The 14,910-nt window shown below is 39.0% G+C and overlaps 1 protein-coding gene across 1 annotated transcript in view; it reads right to left on the bottom strand.

Moving 5' to 3' along the window:
* Positions 1-14,910, bottom strand: part of HHIP (hedgehog interacting protein) — an 85,694-nt gene that overhangs the window by 24,237 nt on the left and 46,547 nt on the right. Inside the window, exons 5-8 of the mRNA XM_012642744.1 lie at positions 5,492-5,643; positions 4,923-5,096; positions 4,166-4,309; positions 302-423 (exon numbers count right to left, since the gene is read on the bottom strand). Of these exons, the coding sequence (XP_012498198.1) occupies positions 302-423; positions 4,166-4,309; positions 4,923-5,096; positions 5,492-5,643 (592 nt within the window). The remainder of the gene's footprint in view (positions 1-301; positions 424-4,165; positions 4,310-4,922; positions 5,097-5,491; positions 5,644-14,910) is intronic.

The following is a 14,910-nucleotide window of genomic DNA, read 5'->3' as shown; positions in this document are numbered from 1 at the left end:
CATCTTGATTCTCTGATGAGCAAAGTATAAGCTGAGGTTAACTTTTGAAGGTCCGTTAAATTTTTTGGACCTATCCGAGAACTGTTCTACCCATGGTAATTAATCAGATAGAATTCTCAGGGCTTGTAAGAGTCACTGGACCTTTAAAAAGTGAGCAATTTATTCCCTCATCACTGTTAGGCCAGTGTTTTTATGCTTTCCCAAATGCTCATTTTTTCAGAAATCCTTTTCTCTTCAATTACTAAACATACTAACAAAAAACCCAAACTAAAGCAAAATCAGCAAATTATGTCCTACATACCATAATCTTTTCCCTTTATTATCTGTAGGATTCTGGCTGACGATCTGTTTTTTCCATTGGAGTCTGAACAAAGTATCGTTAAATTGATGTTTATATCTGTGGGCTGTCGATCCACAGCACATCTGCATAACGAAAGGTGGGACACACATTAATTAGATACCTGGGTATCTTCTAGGGTCAGACTGGAGATTCCTGACATGGGGAGAAACCCTTTGTGGGCTGGCAAGGATCCTATGGGCAATTTACTTTGGGTTTTCTAGAAACCGCAGAATGAAACAGTCCCATGTGTTTCTGTACTTTGTTGAAGCTTAATGATTCTAGAGTGTATTTCTTAATGTCTCTTGGTATCTCCTTTTATTATGAATGTGCACACTGTCTTAAAACGTTTGTTAGTCTGTTGTTAAGAATATTAATTACATGCCTAATACATTGGTAAGGTATTATGAGTAAGAATCATGATCCACTTGTATTTGCACCACGTGATATAATATTAGTTATAGTATTAGTTTTGTGTTTCTTACATGAAATCATTACATTCTAAAGCTTAGGCTGCTTTAACAAAACAAAATATGTGTTCCAATTCAGGGGATTTAGTAAAGCTGATCCCCACAAACATCGGGGTCTTGTACGTTGACTCTGTCTTTACGTTCTCCACCCCTATATCTGGGGGCTTCAGTGTCTCTGTGACTTAAGCCACTGACTGTAAACTCCATGAGGGCAGGTACCACTTCCAACTTCGTCACTGTCTTTCTGTCATTTGGCTCAAAGCTGGGAATATAAGAAAGGCTTGATATCGGTTGAGTATTTAAATTATGGAGGGACTGGGCATGGGGAGTTTGGGTTGGGAGAAGAATAAAGTTAAATATTTAAGTTTTTGAAGTTCCTAAAAAGTCGAAAACAGGCTTGCATTGGTTTTAGATTTCTCAACCTTGGCATTATTGACATTTTGGGCCAGATAATTCTTTGTTTGGGAGGGGCTGCTCTGTGAATCGTAGGATTTTTAGCAGCATCTCTGGCCTCTACACACTAAATCTGCCATCCCCAACCCCTGGGCTGTGGACTGGTACCTGTCCATGGCTTCTTAGGAACCAGGGTGCACAGCAGGGGTGAGCGAACAAAGCTTCATCTGTATTTACAGCCACTTCCCATCACCACCTAAGCTCCGCCTCCTGTCAGATCATCTGGGGCATTAGATTCTCATAGGAGCCCAAATCCTACTGTAAACTGCATATGCGAGGGATCTAGGTTGCGCTTCTTATGAGAATCTAATGCCTGATGATCTGAGGTGGAGCTGAGGCGGCGATGCTAGTGCTGGGGAGCGGCCGTAAATATAGATTATTATCAGCAGAGAGGTTTGACTGCACAATAAATGTAATGCAATTGAATCATCCCAAAACCATCCCCCCTGAGTCCATGAAAAAATTGTCTTCCATGAAACTGGTCCCTGGAGCCAAAAAAGGTTGGGGACCACTGCACTAAATGACAGTAGCACTATCCCCCACAACCCCATTCTCTGACTGCCCCAGTCGTGAAAACCAAAATGTTTCCAGACATTGCCAAATATCCACTGGGGGCAAAATCACCCCATTGAGAAGCACTGTTCCAGGCCAACAAAATGCATTAATTAGTTAAAAACAAAACCAAATCATTGAGGCTATTAAATAAATTTAAAAAATAAAAACACTTGAGAGTATGGGTCTCTTGGGTCTTATGAGACATAAGAGTCGTGTAGCAATTATTACAAAACAAAACAAACAAAACACAAAGCAAAAACTGTTGGCCTCAAGTGATTCCATTCATGATAGGGAAACTATAGCCTGACCTGCCAAAGATGGGTTAGTTGTTGTGTGGCAACAGTCACTGTATTGTCCTCTTTAGTTCAATGATTCACAGAGTACAATGCCTGGCAGGGATCATGACAGAGACCCGCTGTGACTTAAGGTGGAACTAAATCCACAGGGGGGAGAAAATTTTCCTGTAATTACCTTTCTTTTGAAGATGGAGAAACTATGACAAAAAGAGGTTTGACTTGTTTCCAACAAGAAAGAGCAAATCTGGAAAAAATGCCAGGTCTCCCAGAGGTGGAGTTGCTGGGGGCTGTGAGTGCTGGCTGAGTACCGGGTCCACTGAGAACTGCTTGACGCTTCTAACCTTCACTCTCTTATGTGAAAATGGGGCCAGACAGTGAAGCTATCTGTACGACACCACGATGATGGATACACGTCATTATCCATTTGTCTAAATCCACAGTGTATACAACACTATGTCCTATGGGTGGTTATGGCGTGTCAATGTCGGTTCATCAGTTGTAACAAATGTCCCACCCTGAGGGGGATGATGATAATGGGAGAGACTATGCATGTGTGGAGGTAGGAGCTATATCAAAAATGTCTATACCTTCTCAATTTTGCTCTAAAAAATAGTTTACTTTAAAAAGGGGGGCAGGAGGAAGGGTGGGTACTGCTGAGAGGCATCAAGGAGATAATGTACACAAGATACTTAGTTCAGCCTCCAGCAGCAAAGAGCTTAATAAAAGTTAGCTTTGCTTTTAGCCAATAATTAATGGAGTTTCCTTTCTGCTTTATTAACTCTTCTTCTGCTTAAAATGCCCTTGGAGGGAGGTGGACTATAAACACCAACTTTTCCCGCAGCCCTCCGTCCCCAGAGGCGGTCAGACCCCGCAGCAGCACAGGCATCTTGCCACACGTACGGTCTGCAAAGCACCTCATCCCGTGTTTCTGCACTGAGGTTCGGGACCCCCAGGAAGATTTCGAGAAAGCTCCAGTGGGATTGTGGCGATTCAGGCTGCCTGACTTCAAAGTGCTGCTTTGTGGTGGTATCTGTGAGTTTTGAGCTTTAGGAATGGAATGTGACAGTTTCCTCCACATCCTGAACCCACCTTAAGTATTCCCTGTCGCACAGATTTTAAGATCTGCTGAGATGCCAAAAAGGAAATGAACTGTAGACTTGGGCTTTGATGGAGGGGAGATGAAGGGCATGAGGAATTATAAAAATAAAAAGTTTGAGAAATATTCACCTTGCACATAGTGAACACTCAATAAACATTAAATAGCAATAATAACTTAGCTAGTAAATGAATGAATGTGGCCAGATATTCCTTAGTATGAACAATAGACCATAGATTGAAATTGCTATATTATACTTCATAGCATTTTTTAAAGTGTACCCAAAATTTCTCACTCTACATACTTCTTAGTTTTTCTTTCTTTTGGTTCATTATAGTATAGCAAGCAGGCAATATAAGTTCCTTTAGTATTTGTAATTTTTTCATGTGAAAAAAAAGTTAACATTTAGCTCAACTCCTTGCAAATTAACACTGCATCATCTTACATTAAATGGAGCTATGATAATAACAACTGTAATTTATTTAAAACCTACCGCGGGCCAGACACAATATTCTGTGCTTTACTTATAGATTTTTATTTAATCATTGCAGCATCTTTGCAAGGTAGTTATTATTACTCCCATTTAATATATAAGGAACTTAAGATTTTGAGGGATTTAGGGAGACAAATCAAAAGGTTTATCACTCTAGATTGTTCAGATTGAAGTCTTAGTTATTGCCCTAGTCCAACACTATTTATTGAATGATCCCTGTAAATTTTAAGGTGAATTTTTCTTTTGTCCTTTTCCTTGTCCAAACTGCCTCCTCAATCTGGTTTTCACTTTAACAGAAGAAAGAGTACTAAATACTCACTTGGATAACGACCTGGTATGATTTTAGAGGTACTTCCTTGGATACCACCTTTGGCTGCTCTACGCCTGGACATCCTCTTTCTTTTTCCAACTCCCAAATCCCCACCTGGCTTTAAAGCAAGTGAGAAGACAGACTTGTGTTCTTACCTGCCTGGATCGTGGAGTCCGTGAGCGAACACTTCGGGGGGCTGGTTGGTACTGTTGAAGTGGGGATTACTCCTTGGGATGGAATAAGGCACATGACACATGTCTGTGTCCACATCCAGCCGTAGGACGGAGCCTGTGAAATCACTGAGAAATTGGAGGACGGCATCAGCTCTCTCCATTTCGGTTATAGAGTTCACCTAAACTAAACGTGGTGAGGGAGCTCTACGTATAAAAGAACCATTCCCTTATCTGAAAAAAAATTATTAAAGTTCCAAATGGCATTTGGTGGGAAATGAAACCTAGGGGCAGTTTAGTTCCAGACGAGTGACCGAACCAAGACACAGCCTGATGGTGGCCAAGGACTGTGGAATCTGCAGTACACTGTTGTTCTTGCATCTGTCCTCTTTTCTTTTTGGCGATCTATGTATTTTACCTCCCCCAAGAAGCTCTGCTGGCCCATTTTGCAGCGTCAAGAGGCACCATGAAGCACGAGGGGCCGCTGCCTCTCAGTGCCGTGTGTAACCGGGGCGGCCCCACAGCAGAGAACTACACAACAGTAACTCGTTTATTATAAAATGAAGTATAACATCAGTATACTACTGAATTCCTCTTCATTTCACAAATGCAGACATTGACCACAAAAGTTAAATATTTAACCAATTCAAAGGTGGTTCCTAGCTCACTGGCTCGGGTCTTTCCTCCTGGCACTGAAAACATTTTAACGTCAAGAGGAGCCTGTTTACTGTTAGTCTTTTACCTTAAGCCATCCATTTCTTCCATATCATCCAGGGTGATCATCCCATCGCCGAGAATGATGTACAAAAAGCCGTCAGGACCGAAGAGCAGTTGTCCTCCCAGGTGCTTTCTGTGGAGTTCTGCAACTTCCAGAAATACTCTGGCTGTTCTCAAGTCAACTTGATGGGGGTTTTTCCTACAATGTGGGGAGAAAACAATACCATGATTATTAAAGATATAAGGTGAATCCACAGAAAAGTCAATAGTATACAAAGAGGGATGCAAACACTTGGCGGGAAAACAAGGAAACATAGAGTTGAAATGAAGCTAATAAAAATTACTAAAAAAGTACATTATTTTCTAAGTTTCAGAAGTAGTATTTAAGTTGAAAGATAATTGAGGAAAAGTGCCAAAGCCGTCATTTTTTCTCACTTTCTTTTAAAGACAGGGTTTTAAGCAAGGTGGAGATTATGATTTAATTAGTGCCACTTTATGGCTAATCATTTGTAACTTCTAAATAAAACACTTACGAAGAGACGACGAGAGAATTAGATTTAAAAGTTTTTATGCTTTGATGCATTTTAGTGATACCTGGATACTGTGTATTCCACAACCCTGAGAATGTGGTCATGAGGCCCGATAGCCCACCGTTCTTGGTTGGTGGTATAAGACACATACAGCTTTCCATTTTTCTTGTAATTGGGATGGAATGCAAGGCTTAGCAGTCCTCTTTCATCTCCTCCCTGCAATCAAATGAAAAACACAAAGAATTGTGAAGTTAATTATGTTCTTTATTGTGTTTCAACTGGAACCCCAAAAGAGTCTCTTTCTTTCTTTTGGATAATCTTTGCCCAACCTCTTTTCTTTTCTTCCTTGCCTATTGCACAAAAAAGGATTATAAAACATTTCACTTTGTGGAACTCTTTAAGGGTTAGAACAAGACAATTGTCTTGTGTGGTTATCTATGCACAAGAGTCTTATACTTTTGTCAAGTGATTTGTGTATGCAATCTTGGGACGCGAGGAAGACAAGTTTAAGTGCTGTGAAGAATTCTTTCTTGGGTTACTAGGTTGCTTGTAGTTCATAGAAGACAAATAAAAAGGTTCATAATCAACAGTCACTTCTAATCCCAGTCTCCAAAACCTAAAACACAGTGTGGGCTGCCAACTCCCACTGTCTTGGCAATATGTTTAGAAAACAGTTAAATTGCTTGTGTAATATGTAAACCTTTGCTTTACCCTGGAGGCATCTACATCAGTTGTCACAACGATGGTGGTCCGTTCATCATAGCTAGGTAATAGGCAGCCTTGGCCCATCCGTACAGAAATGAGGCATTTTTATTCGGATCCCTTCGTTGCACAGGGTTTTCCTTTACAGAAGGATGAAGAAGTGGGAGGAGGGCTAAAGGCCAAGGCTGAGGTAGGGGTGGGAGAAATACTAGAGAGGAAAGGGGACCCTAGGAAATAAAAGAAAAATCCTAAACAACTTTCTTTTGTTATTATATGAATGTCAAGGATTGTATACGTTAGGCATGCCAAATGCTATAACAATTAAAACATCATCATGTTCTTAAATAGAAAGGCATTTTATCTTTATTTTCTGTTAATTCAGATCGCTGAAATTCAATATGGTCTTAGCTTTTGTTTTATCCCACAAGCAGTCTAGGAATTTCTATAATGAAATCAAAGTATCTAAAATTATCTAGATGTGAGCCTTAAAGGGCATATCCTAGTAGGCCAGGGAACACTTTTCTCTGCAATCTGATGTGTTATCCACAGTGGTGAAAAACGTGACAGAAACTGAATGCTGCAAGTGCTCATAGTTCATTGCCTTATTTATTCCATTAAACGTCACATCTCTCTCCTATGTAAAAAAGCATGAGACGTTATTCCTTGTGAGTGTCAGAGGAGAAAAATGTCTTTAATACTGCAACTTCTTCACAAGCTCATGCTTGGCCAGTGGAAACACTCTCATGTTTTTGTTGCACAGAACAGCATGTGTTACTAGCAAAGCATAGAACTGTCTGTAGTTCTTATTCTACATAGATTTCAGAATTTAAAGTTCTAGGCATAAAAGTTCACTTTTAATAAAAATTATTTGATTTGTTCCCTGGCCCAGAGAAAACTGTTTTTTAGACATACACCATCCAAAGTAGAAACCTCCAAACTTTGAGAGTGTATAAATAATAAAGTGGTTGCAAATATTTCAGAACTACCAAATCATTACTCAAATGTCAGAAAAGTTAACCTCTTTGCACATCACAATATGCGTAATTTTGATTTTAATCGTAAGGGGAAGACTCTAAGGATTGATTTGGGAATGAGTCTCTGTTTTTCAGGTTCTCTTGTTATGATGATTTTAATGTTGACTTGATGTTACTGTTTTTCTTCTTCTATCTTTGTTAAATAAAAATCTCTTGGCTTTCTTATGAGACATTGGAAGCTGGGATGTGTAGCTAAGATTCAATTGTAGAGAAGCCACTGCACATTTAAACCTCCTTGACGGATTGTAGAAGGAGGCCCAGGGGTGGGATTTAGTTTGCGATTAATTCCTCTTTCCAATATATTTCCCTCTAAAGCTGTGAGTGCAGGTTAAGTACTGCACGGCCGCTTCACAAATGTTTGTGTTTCACTATAAGAAGCTTTTGTTGAAAGTAGTTCTTTGTAGTTTTTAATCAAATCATCAGAAATACAATTTGAATTGGATAGCAACATGGTTTAAAACTGTGTTGGTTGCTTTTCAGGAATTAGGAATGTAGAATTAATGCATTGTAGAAAGACAGATGGGAAAAGAGATTTAAACAAATCCACAAGGGATAGAAGATAATTGTTCACTTTAGAGATACACCAGCACATGAATGACATCAGAGGCATCGTTGACATTTACCAAAGTGCCAAATATGGAAACAGAATGAGATGTGAATGACTGAGAAATAAATCGAAAAAGCTATTTAAAAAATGTCAGTAATTCTGATTTTTCAGGTTATAGGATTTACATTTGATTAACCATTACACATGATCTCATTTTTTTTTTTTCATCAATTTCCAGATGCAAAGTAGTGCTCGGATTGATTTAGAAACGACTACTTTTGAGTCATTTCAGAGAAATATTCACTTTCATAACTACATTGATGAAGAAATTTAATGTATTCTGTAAATATCCTGGATTATCTCTCAAATCCAGCTTTTAAAATTATGTAACAGGACTCCTAAATGTTCAGAGATTAGCAAAGACATATACGCTCCTCGATAGGCTCATATTTCACACGAATCAGCCTTCAGAGTTATGTTGTCTATTTAATTAAAATATGTCACTGACAAATCATGATTTAACTCTCAAATACAAACCTATGTTTGAGGTCTGGGTCATTCCTTTTTCAAGGTCTATATGGAGAAATGTGTTAATTAGGCACTGAAAGGTTAACTTTGGACCAAGGTCAGTTAGAGCCACACTGTCAGAGACAAGACCACCAGCCTTAAGGCCCCCAGGCCCTCCAAGGGCTTTAACTATAGTCTTCACCAGGACATGGTCCCAGCCCGAGAGCCTGAACGTTGGTGCAGGGAGCCAGAACTGGCCAGCAGACCAGACCTCCCAGGCTCCTGTTCTTCCTTTCTATTATCTTAGTCCCTTTTATACCAGCTCTGACTGCCTCTTGGTCTGAGCCCCAATCCCAAAGGCTCCTTTCTCTTCACTGCTTCAAAACCTGATAACCCAGCTTTACAGGCTCAGCAGAAAGAATCAATAAAGCCCTTGTGCCAATGGGACTAACTCTTCTCCTTCTTACTCCTTCCCACCCTTTCCCCTCATTATGGGTGGCTTGATGGCCCAGAGGAGATGGAATGAAAAGCAGGCACTCCTTCTAGAAATGTCAATTATTGAACAGAGTCTAGAGAGCATCTGGGGAGAATGAGTCTCTAGCGATTAGTTGAGCCAAGCTGGCTAAAAAAAAAAAAAGAAAAAAAAAAAGAGAGAAAAACACAGTAACAGAATGGCAAATGGAAGATTCATGGTCCAGGGAGACACGGCTTTCAAGAAGACACTGACCTCTAACATTATACTTTTGAAAACTGTTAGCCATTAATCAAAATGTTTATCCTCACCTTTTTGTGAAAAGCACCTTTGTGCAAACCTAAATATTTGTCCAAATATTCATGTTATACTTTTTACTTCATTATTAATACGGAACACTTTGTAAGAATGATGTGCTTCTGGGAGTGGCATTGCTAGAACAAAACTGAAGGCCAAATGGGCAACAAATAATTTACAGACAAGACTTGTAAACTTTAGGGTTTCCTCTGTTTGGGTAATTTTTTTATACAACTGGGTGGAGCCTCACCAAGCATCATAGGCTGCCATGAGACCACATTTACCCTTTGCTTAGCTCTCCCCATAGTACACCAACTTCTGGACAGCCCCACACCAAGCACAAATGACTGCCCAAATTCCGGCTGTTGAACGATTGGAAAATAATGTCCCTATGCACTGTAGAATCTTGAGATACACCTTTGTTTCAGGGTAAATCAAATAACCCTTCTCAAGGTTTCAGTAAGTATTTAAGTGTCTGCTATTCTAGTTGTCACTCAGTTCTTAGGAGCAATTTCACAGGGTCCGCAGAAAACAGACAAAACCCCAAAATGAAAAGTATCGATGACTTTAATGTAAGTACGAGATCAGACCTAGTCCTGTAACTTTGGGATAAACTCTTCCCTTGTGAGCAGATCAAAGCTCTAGCCAATTGATTAAGAGTATTTCTCTTCTTTTTTTTTTGAGCTAGAGTCTCCCTTCTGTTGCCCGGGCTAGAGTGCCGTGGCGTCATCCTAGCTCACAGCAACCTCAAACTCCGGGGCTCAAGCGATCCTCCTGCCTCAGCCTCCCGAGTAGCTGGGACTACAGGCGTGTGCCACCATGCCCGGCTAATTTTTTCTATATATTTTTAGTTGTCCAATGAATTTCTTTCTAATTTTAGTAGAGACGGGGTCTCGCTCTTGCTCAGGCTGGTCTCGAACTCCTGAGCTCAAACAATCCGCCCGCCTCGGCCTCCCAGAGAGCTAGGATTACAGGCGTGAGCCACTGCGCCCGGCCTCTCTTCTTTGAATAATAAAGTATCCTTTTGAAAAAGCTAAGTGATCATAAAGTGATTATAACAGAAAGTATTTTTTTCTTTTTTAAGAGAAATTGTGGCACACCATCTTTCACAGTGATATTATTTTAAAGACAACATTTTCTTCATACTTTCAAAGTGCTTAAAGTTAATTTTTTCTGATTTCTGTTTTTGTTTTAAATTTGCCTTAATCTCCTTCAGGGAATGCTGGCTTGTATGTTTTAGGAAAGAGGACTGAGCAGCACTGAACTGGAAGCATTGTTATTCATTTTTGCACAGTTTTTCACAGTGACCTTTTGGCAAGTGATTGACTTCAAGTTTAGTAGTCCATAACACGGCCCTATGGGATTAAGAAAGCAGGGAAAAATATTAAAGTAAATAACATGATACTTTGTTGAAAATATTATTTGTTGCTGCCTTAGCACAATTTTTTTTATTTAACATTTTATTTAACAAATATTTATTGAGTACCTGTTAAGTGTTAGGCACGATACTTGGCATTAGGGATAAGAATAAATCCCTGCCCTCAAGCAGTTTATATATGGAAATAGATAACAAGTATAGTTTTTAGTTGTTTAGTTGCCACCATACTTCTTCATGGTGTGGAATTTTAGAGAGGTTGAACAGTGCTACACTATTAGAAGCGTGCATGGCCGAGGAACAAGTGTTAAAGAGAGTAAAAACATATTCTTGGTAACTTTTGACACAAAGGTTAATTCATATATTAGCCCCTGAGGTTTCTCTACTCTTAAACTTTGGTAAGGAAAAGAAAAAAAAGCTTGGTTACGTGAAACCTAAATTACATGAAGAATTAGGTAGAGTTTCTACAAATCATAAGACCATCTTGTAATTTATTTTATGTACATCACACAGGCACACAGGTATGAATGAAGGATTCTAATAAAATTGTTGGTCTCTTAATACTGAAGGAATTTCTAAGAATTAACCTAAGAACACAGTGGTGGTATTTTTAATTCTCTATAAAGTATATACTTTTACTACAAGGCAGGTTTCCACATTTCCTTTATTAATTTCATTTGACGTTTCGCTGGTACACACGGTGAAAGGAAAAAGAGGACGAACATGGGCTCCTCCCTGTGCAAACCTAAACTTTCTCTTAGACTGGAACCATTTGCTGTCCAGAAATGGGAAAACAGGTTTGTTTGAGAATTGTTGGTTCAAACACAATTCCAGATTGTATTAGTTTTCTATTGCTGCTGTAAAAATTTACCACAAACTTTGTGGCTTGGAACAACACCAATCTGTTATCTTAGTCGGTAGGTTAGAGTCCAACGTGGGTCTCACAGGGTAAAATAAATGTGTCGGGAGAGCTGAGTTCCCTTCTGAAGGCCCTACGAGATAGCCATCTTTTTATTTTTTTCCTTTTCCAGTTTATAGAAGCCACCTGCATTCCCCACTTTGTGTCATCTTTCTTCCATTTTCAAACCAGCAATGGTGGGTTAAGTCCTTCTCATATCACATCACTCTGACCTCCTGTCTCCCCCTTCCACTTTTAGAACTTGTGATTACATTGAGCCCACCAAAATAACCCGGGATAATCTCCCTGTGTGCCTTTCAGCTATCTTAATCCCCCTTTACCATGTAAGGTAACATATTCACAAATTCTAGGGATAAGGACGAGGACATCTTTTTTGGGGGGGTGGGGGAGGGCATTATTTGCCTACTACATGGATATTTTAATCTGTTTTTTTTAAAAAAAGTATCCTAAGCATTTATGACTTGTACTGTCTTGGCCATGCACTCCTGTGAGCACCAAAAGAGGAGACCAGGGAAATGCATCTGTAAGTTTACAAGGAGATACCTAAGAAAGCTCTCACAGCAAGCTCTTTCTCATGGCTGTCAGCATTGAAAGAATAACCACCATTCTTCAGAATGAAGTGAAAGCACCCTTCAGGAGGAGGCGGAGGAGGGGGAGATCATTCGATAAAATGTGGGCATGTGACACTTTTATGTATGAATTCAATTAAGAGCAAAACTCCCATGTTAATCACACGGGTGTTCAAGATACAGAGAAGGTAAAATTAAATGTGCACAAACTATTTCTACTAACTGGAGGACAATCTTTGCATTTTAAGCTCATTAAGACTGCAATATTTTGCTTTGCTAATATGTTGTTTATAAGTTGTAGAGTATTGATTTCTTTGCAACTCCTGCAAAAGATAAGAAGCATTGCTTTTCAATAATTCCAAAAGCCTAATTTGGTCTCAGAAGAGGAGTCAATCCCCTGAGGAACTGAGTTAGCTTATGCGAAGGGCTTTATGATTTGGTTCTGTGGTATAATAAATATGTTTGTTCTTTGTCTCCAGTTCCTGGCACAGATCTCCTAAAACTCTTGGAATTTCCTGAGTGATAGGAGTGTCTTTTTTTATTCATAAGGAACCCCTTTAATCACACCTGAGTTTATGAGCTAACTCTAGGTGAGCCCCTAGATAGCTTCAAGATGGGGGCTGGTAGCCAAAGGAACCAACCACATGATAAGAGAATTAGAACTTTCAGCCCACCCCAGCGGGGAGAGGAGCTGCAGGTTGAGTTCAATCACCAATGGCCAGTAATTTAATCAATCATGTCTATTAATATGTATTGAAACCTCCATAAAGGCCCTAAACAACGGGGTTCAGAGAGGGTGGCACCTCATGGAGGGCATGGGAGCTCTGCACAGTCCCTCCCCCCAACATCTTGCCTTGTGTATCTCTTGCATTTGGCTATTCCTCACTCGTATCCTTTATAATAAACCAGTAATAGTAAACACTTTCCTGTGTTCTGTGAGTCATTCTAGCAAATTTTTGAGCCTGAAGGGGGTTGTGGGAACCCTTGAATTTGTAGTCAACTGGACAGAAATGTGGGTTAACCTGGGCACCCTATTTGTGGCTGGTGTCTGAAGTAGAAAACAGTCTCGTGGGACCGAACCCTTAATCTGTGGTGTTGGAGCTAAATCCCGACGGTTAGTGTCAGAATTGGATTGAATTGTACTACTGGACATCCAGTTGGTGTGGAAAGATTGATTGATGTGTGAGAAAATAAACCCTCTCATCTGGTGTCACAAAACACCCCAGAAAGAACCTGAAAGGTTACGTAGCCCATTCTCTTTTCTAGAGAGCAGGAGATCACGATCAAGCCTACCGAAGAAGTCAAAGAATAGTTGGTGTAATTTGGTAGTCTTTGTTTTGTTTATACAAATCTTATTCTTAAAATATTTTTTCCTAAACTTAAGTTTGGGAAAGACATAAAATAACTTGTGTCATTTTTTTTTTTTATTCACTCTTTAGGCTTTTTTTTTTTTCACCTTCACTCTTCTCTGATAATGAAATCAGCCACAATATGTTCAGGACCTATCATTTCTAGTACTAATTCTCCCCCTTTCATTACAATTTCCTCTACTTTTCAAATTTGGCTCTTCTTTTAATTACTACAAATTACTACAATTAACTGAATGCTAAGGCTCAACTTGTCTCTTCTTCTGCTTAATCGTGTTTACTCACTGTTTCATATCTCTGAGAAAGTATAATAACGCTTTGCTTAACAACGGGGATATGTTCTAAGAAATGCATCATTAGGTGATTTTGTCGTCGTGTAAACATCATAGAGTGCGCTTTACACAAACCTAGATGGCACAGCCTACTACTCACCTAGGATCCATGGTATAGCTTATTGCTCTTAGGCTACAAACCTGTACAGCATGTTACTGGACTGAATACAGTAGGCAATTATAACACAGTGGTAGGCATTTGTGTATCTAAACATAGAAAAGGTACAGTTAAAAATACAATATTATAATCTTATGGGACCACTGTACCATATACGTGGTACCGTACTGTATACGTGGTCTGTCATTGACTGAAACGTCCTTATTTGGCTTGTGACCATGTATACAATTTTCGGATGCTGGTGGTACACTAGCTCACCTCCATCACACTCCATCACACCTAACAAAGAAATCTGTCCTGCTTCAGATGAAGTTGAAGAGCTGCTAGAAGATGCCCAGCAATTCAGAATTTTTAGAAAGTGTCTCATGGGGTATATAATCTCTGCTGTGTAGCAATTGGTACATGTCAAATCTGTGTTTAGGATTGTACATTTTGTCTTCTGAAGGTAGCAAGCGCAAACATAGACTAGAAAAGTAGAAATGGGAGAATAAAAAATATTCCACATGGAGACCAGCTACCTGAAAATCACAACAACTTTTTTCTTCACTCTATTCAAACAGATAAAATAAATCAGTCACACTAGGTTTAAGTTACAGCCTACTCAGAGCAAAGACGCTAGAAGGGGCTATTTTCTAGAATTTCCATCTTCATAGTTCCTTCTTATTCCATATACTAATGTTCTTTTGACATGTCCACCTATGGGGGAAAATGTATATACATACTCAGTTATACACTTAAAACTATTATATTCACAACATTTTATGTACATATGTATATGACTTGTTTTATATAAAATATATGTCAAATGGAATTAAATTTATTTTGCCCATATTTCCATTTCCTCCCTAGGCTTTCTACTTATTTGAACTGTGACATTGGATACATTATGGCATATTAGATACTGGATTGACTTGTACCTTTTACCTTGCCCTGGCAGCAGTCATCTGCTGTGAAAAATTTAATATAGACACCCAAGAAATCTAACATAATAACAGAGAATGTCTTGAACACTAGAGACTCTCTGGTTCAATATGAGTCAAATGTTAATAATATCTGTAGTATTCCAAAGTTCAGTTTTCTAAAACATCTTTTTATTTGAAGACAAATGCTTCATATAAAATTAAACCATGCAAAACGTCTATTTGAACTAATAAAGTAACAAAAATAATAAGCCTACACAAAGCATAAACTCTTCTCAAAAACAAAATCCTAGCACCAAACACTTTTTTTTTTTTTTTTTTTTT

This window comes from Propithecus coquereli, unplaced genomic scaffold, assembly GCF_000956105.1.
Source record: "Propithecus coquereli isolate 6110/MARCELLA unplaced genomic scaffold, Pcoq_1.0 Scaffold185, whole genome shotgun sequence".
In the NCBI taxonomy this organism is placed as follows: domain Eukaryota; kingdom Metazoa; phylum Chordata; class Mammalia; order Primates; family Indriidae; genus Propithecus; species Propithecus coquereli.
Note: the sequence above shows the minus strand (reverse complement) of the source record. Positions and strands in the feature narration are given on the sequence as shown.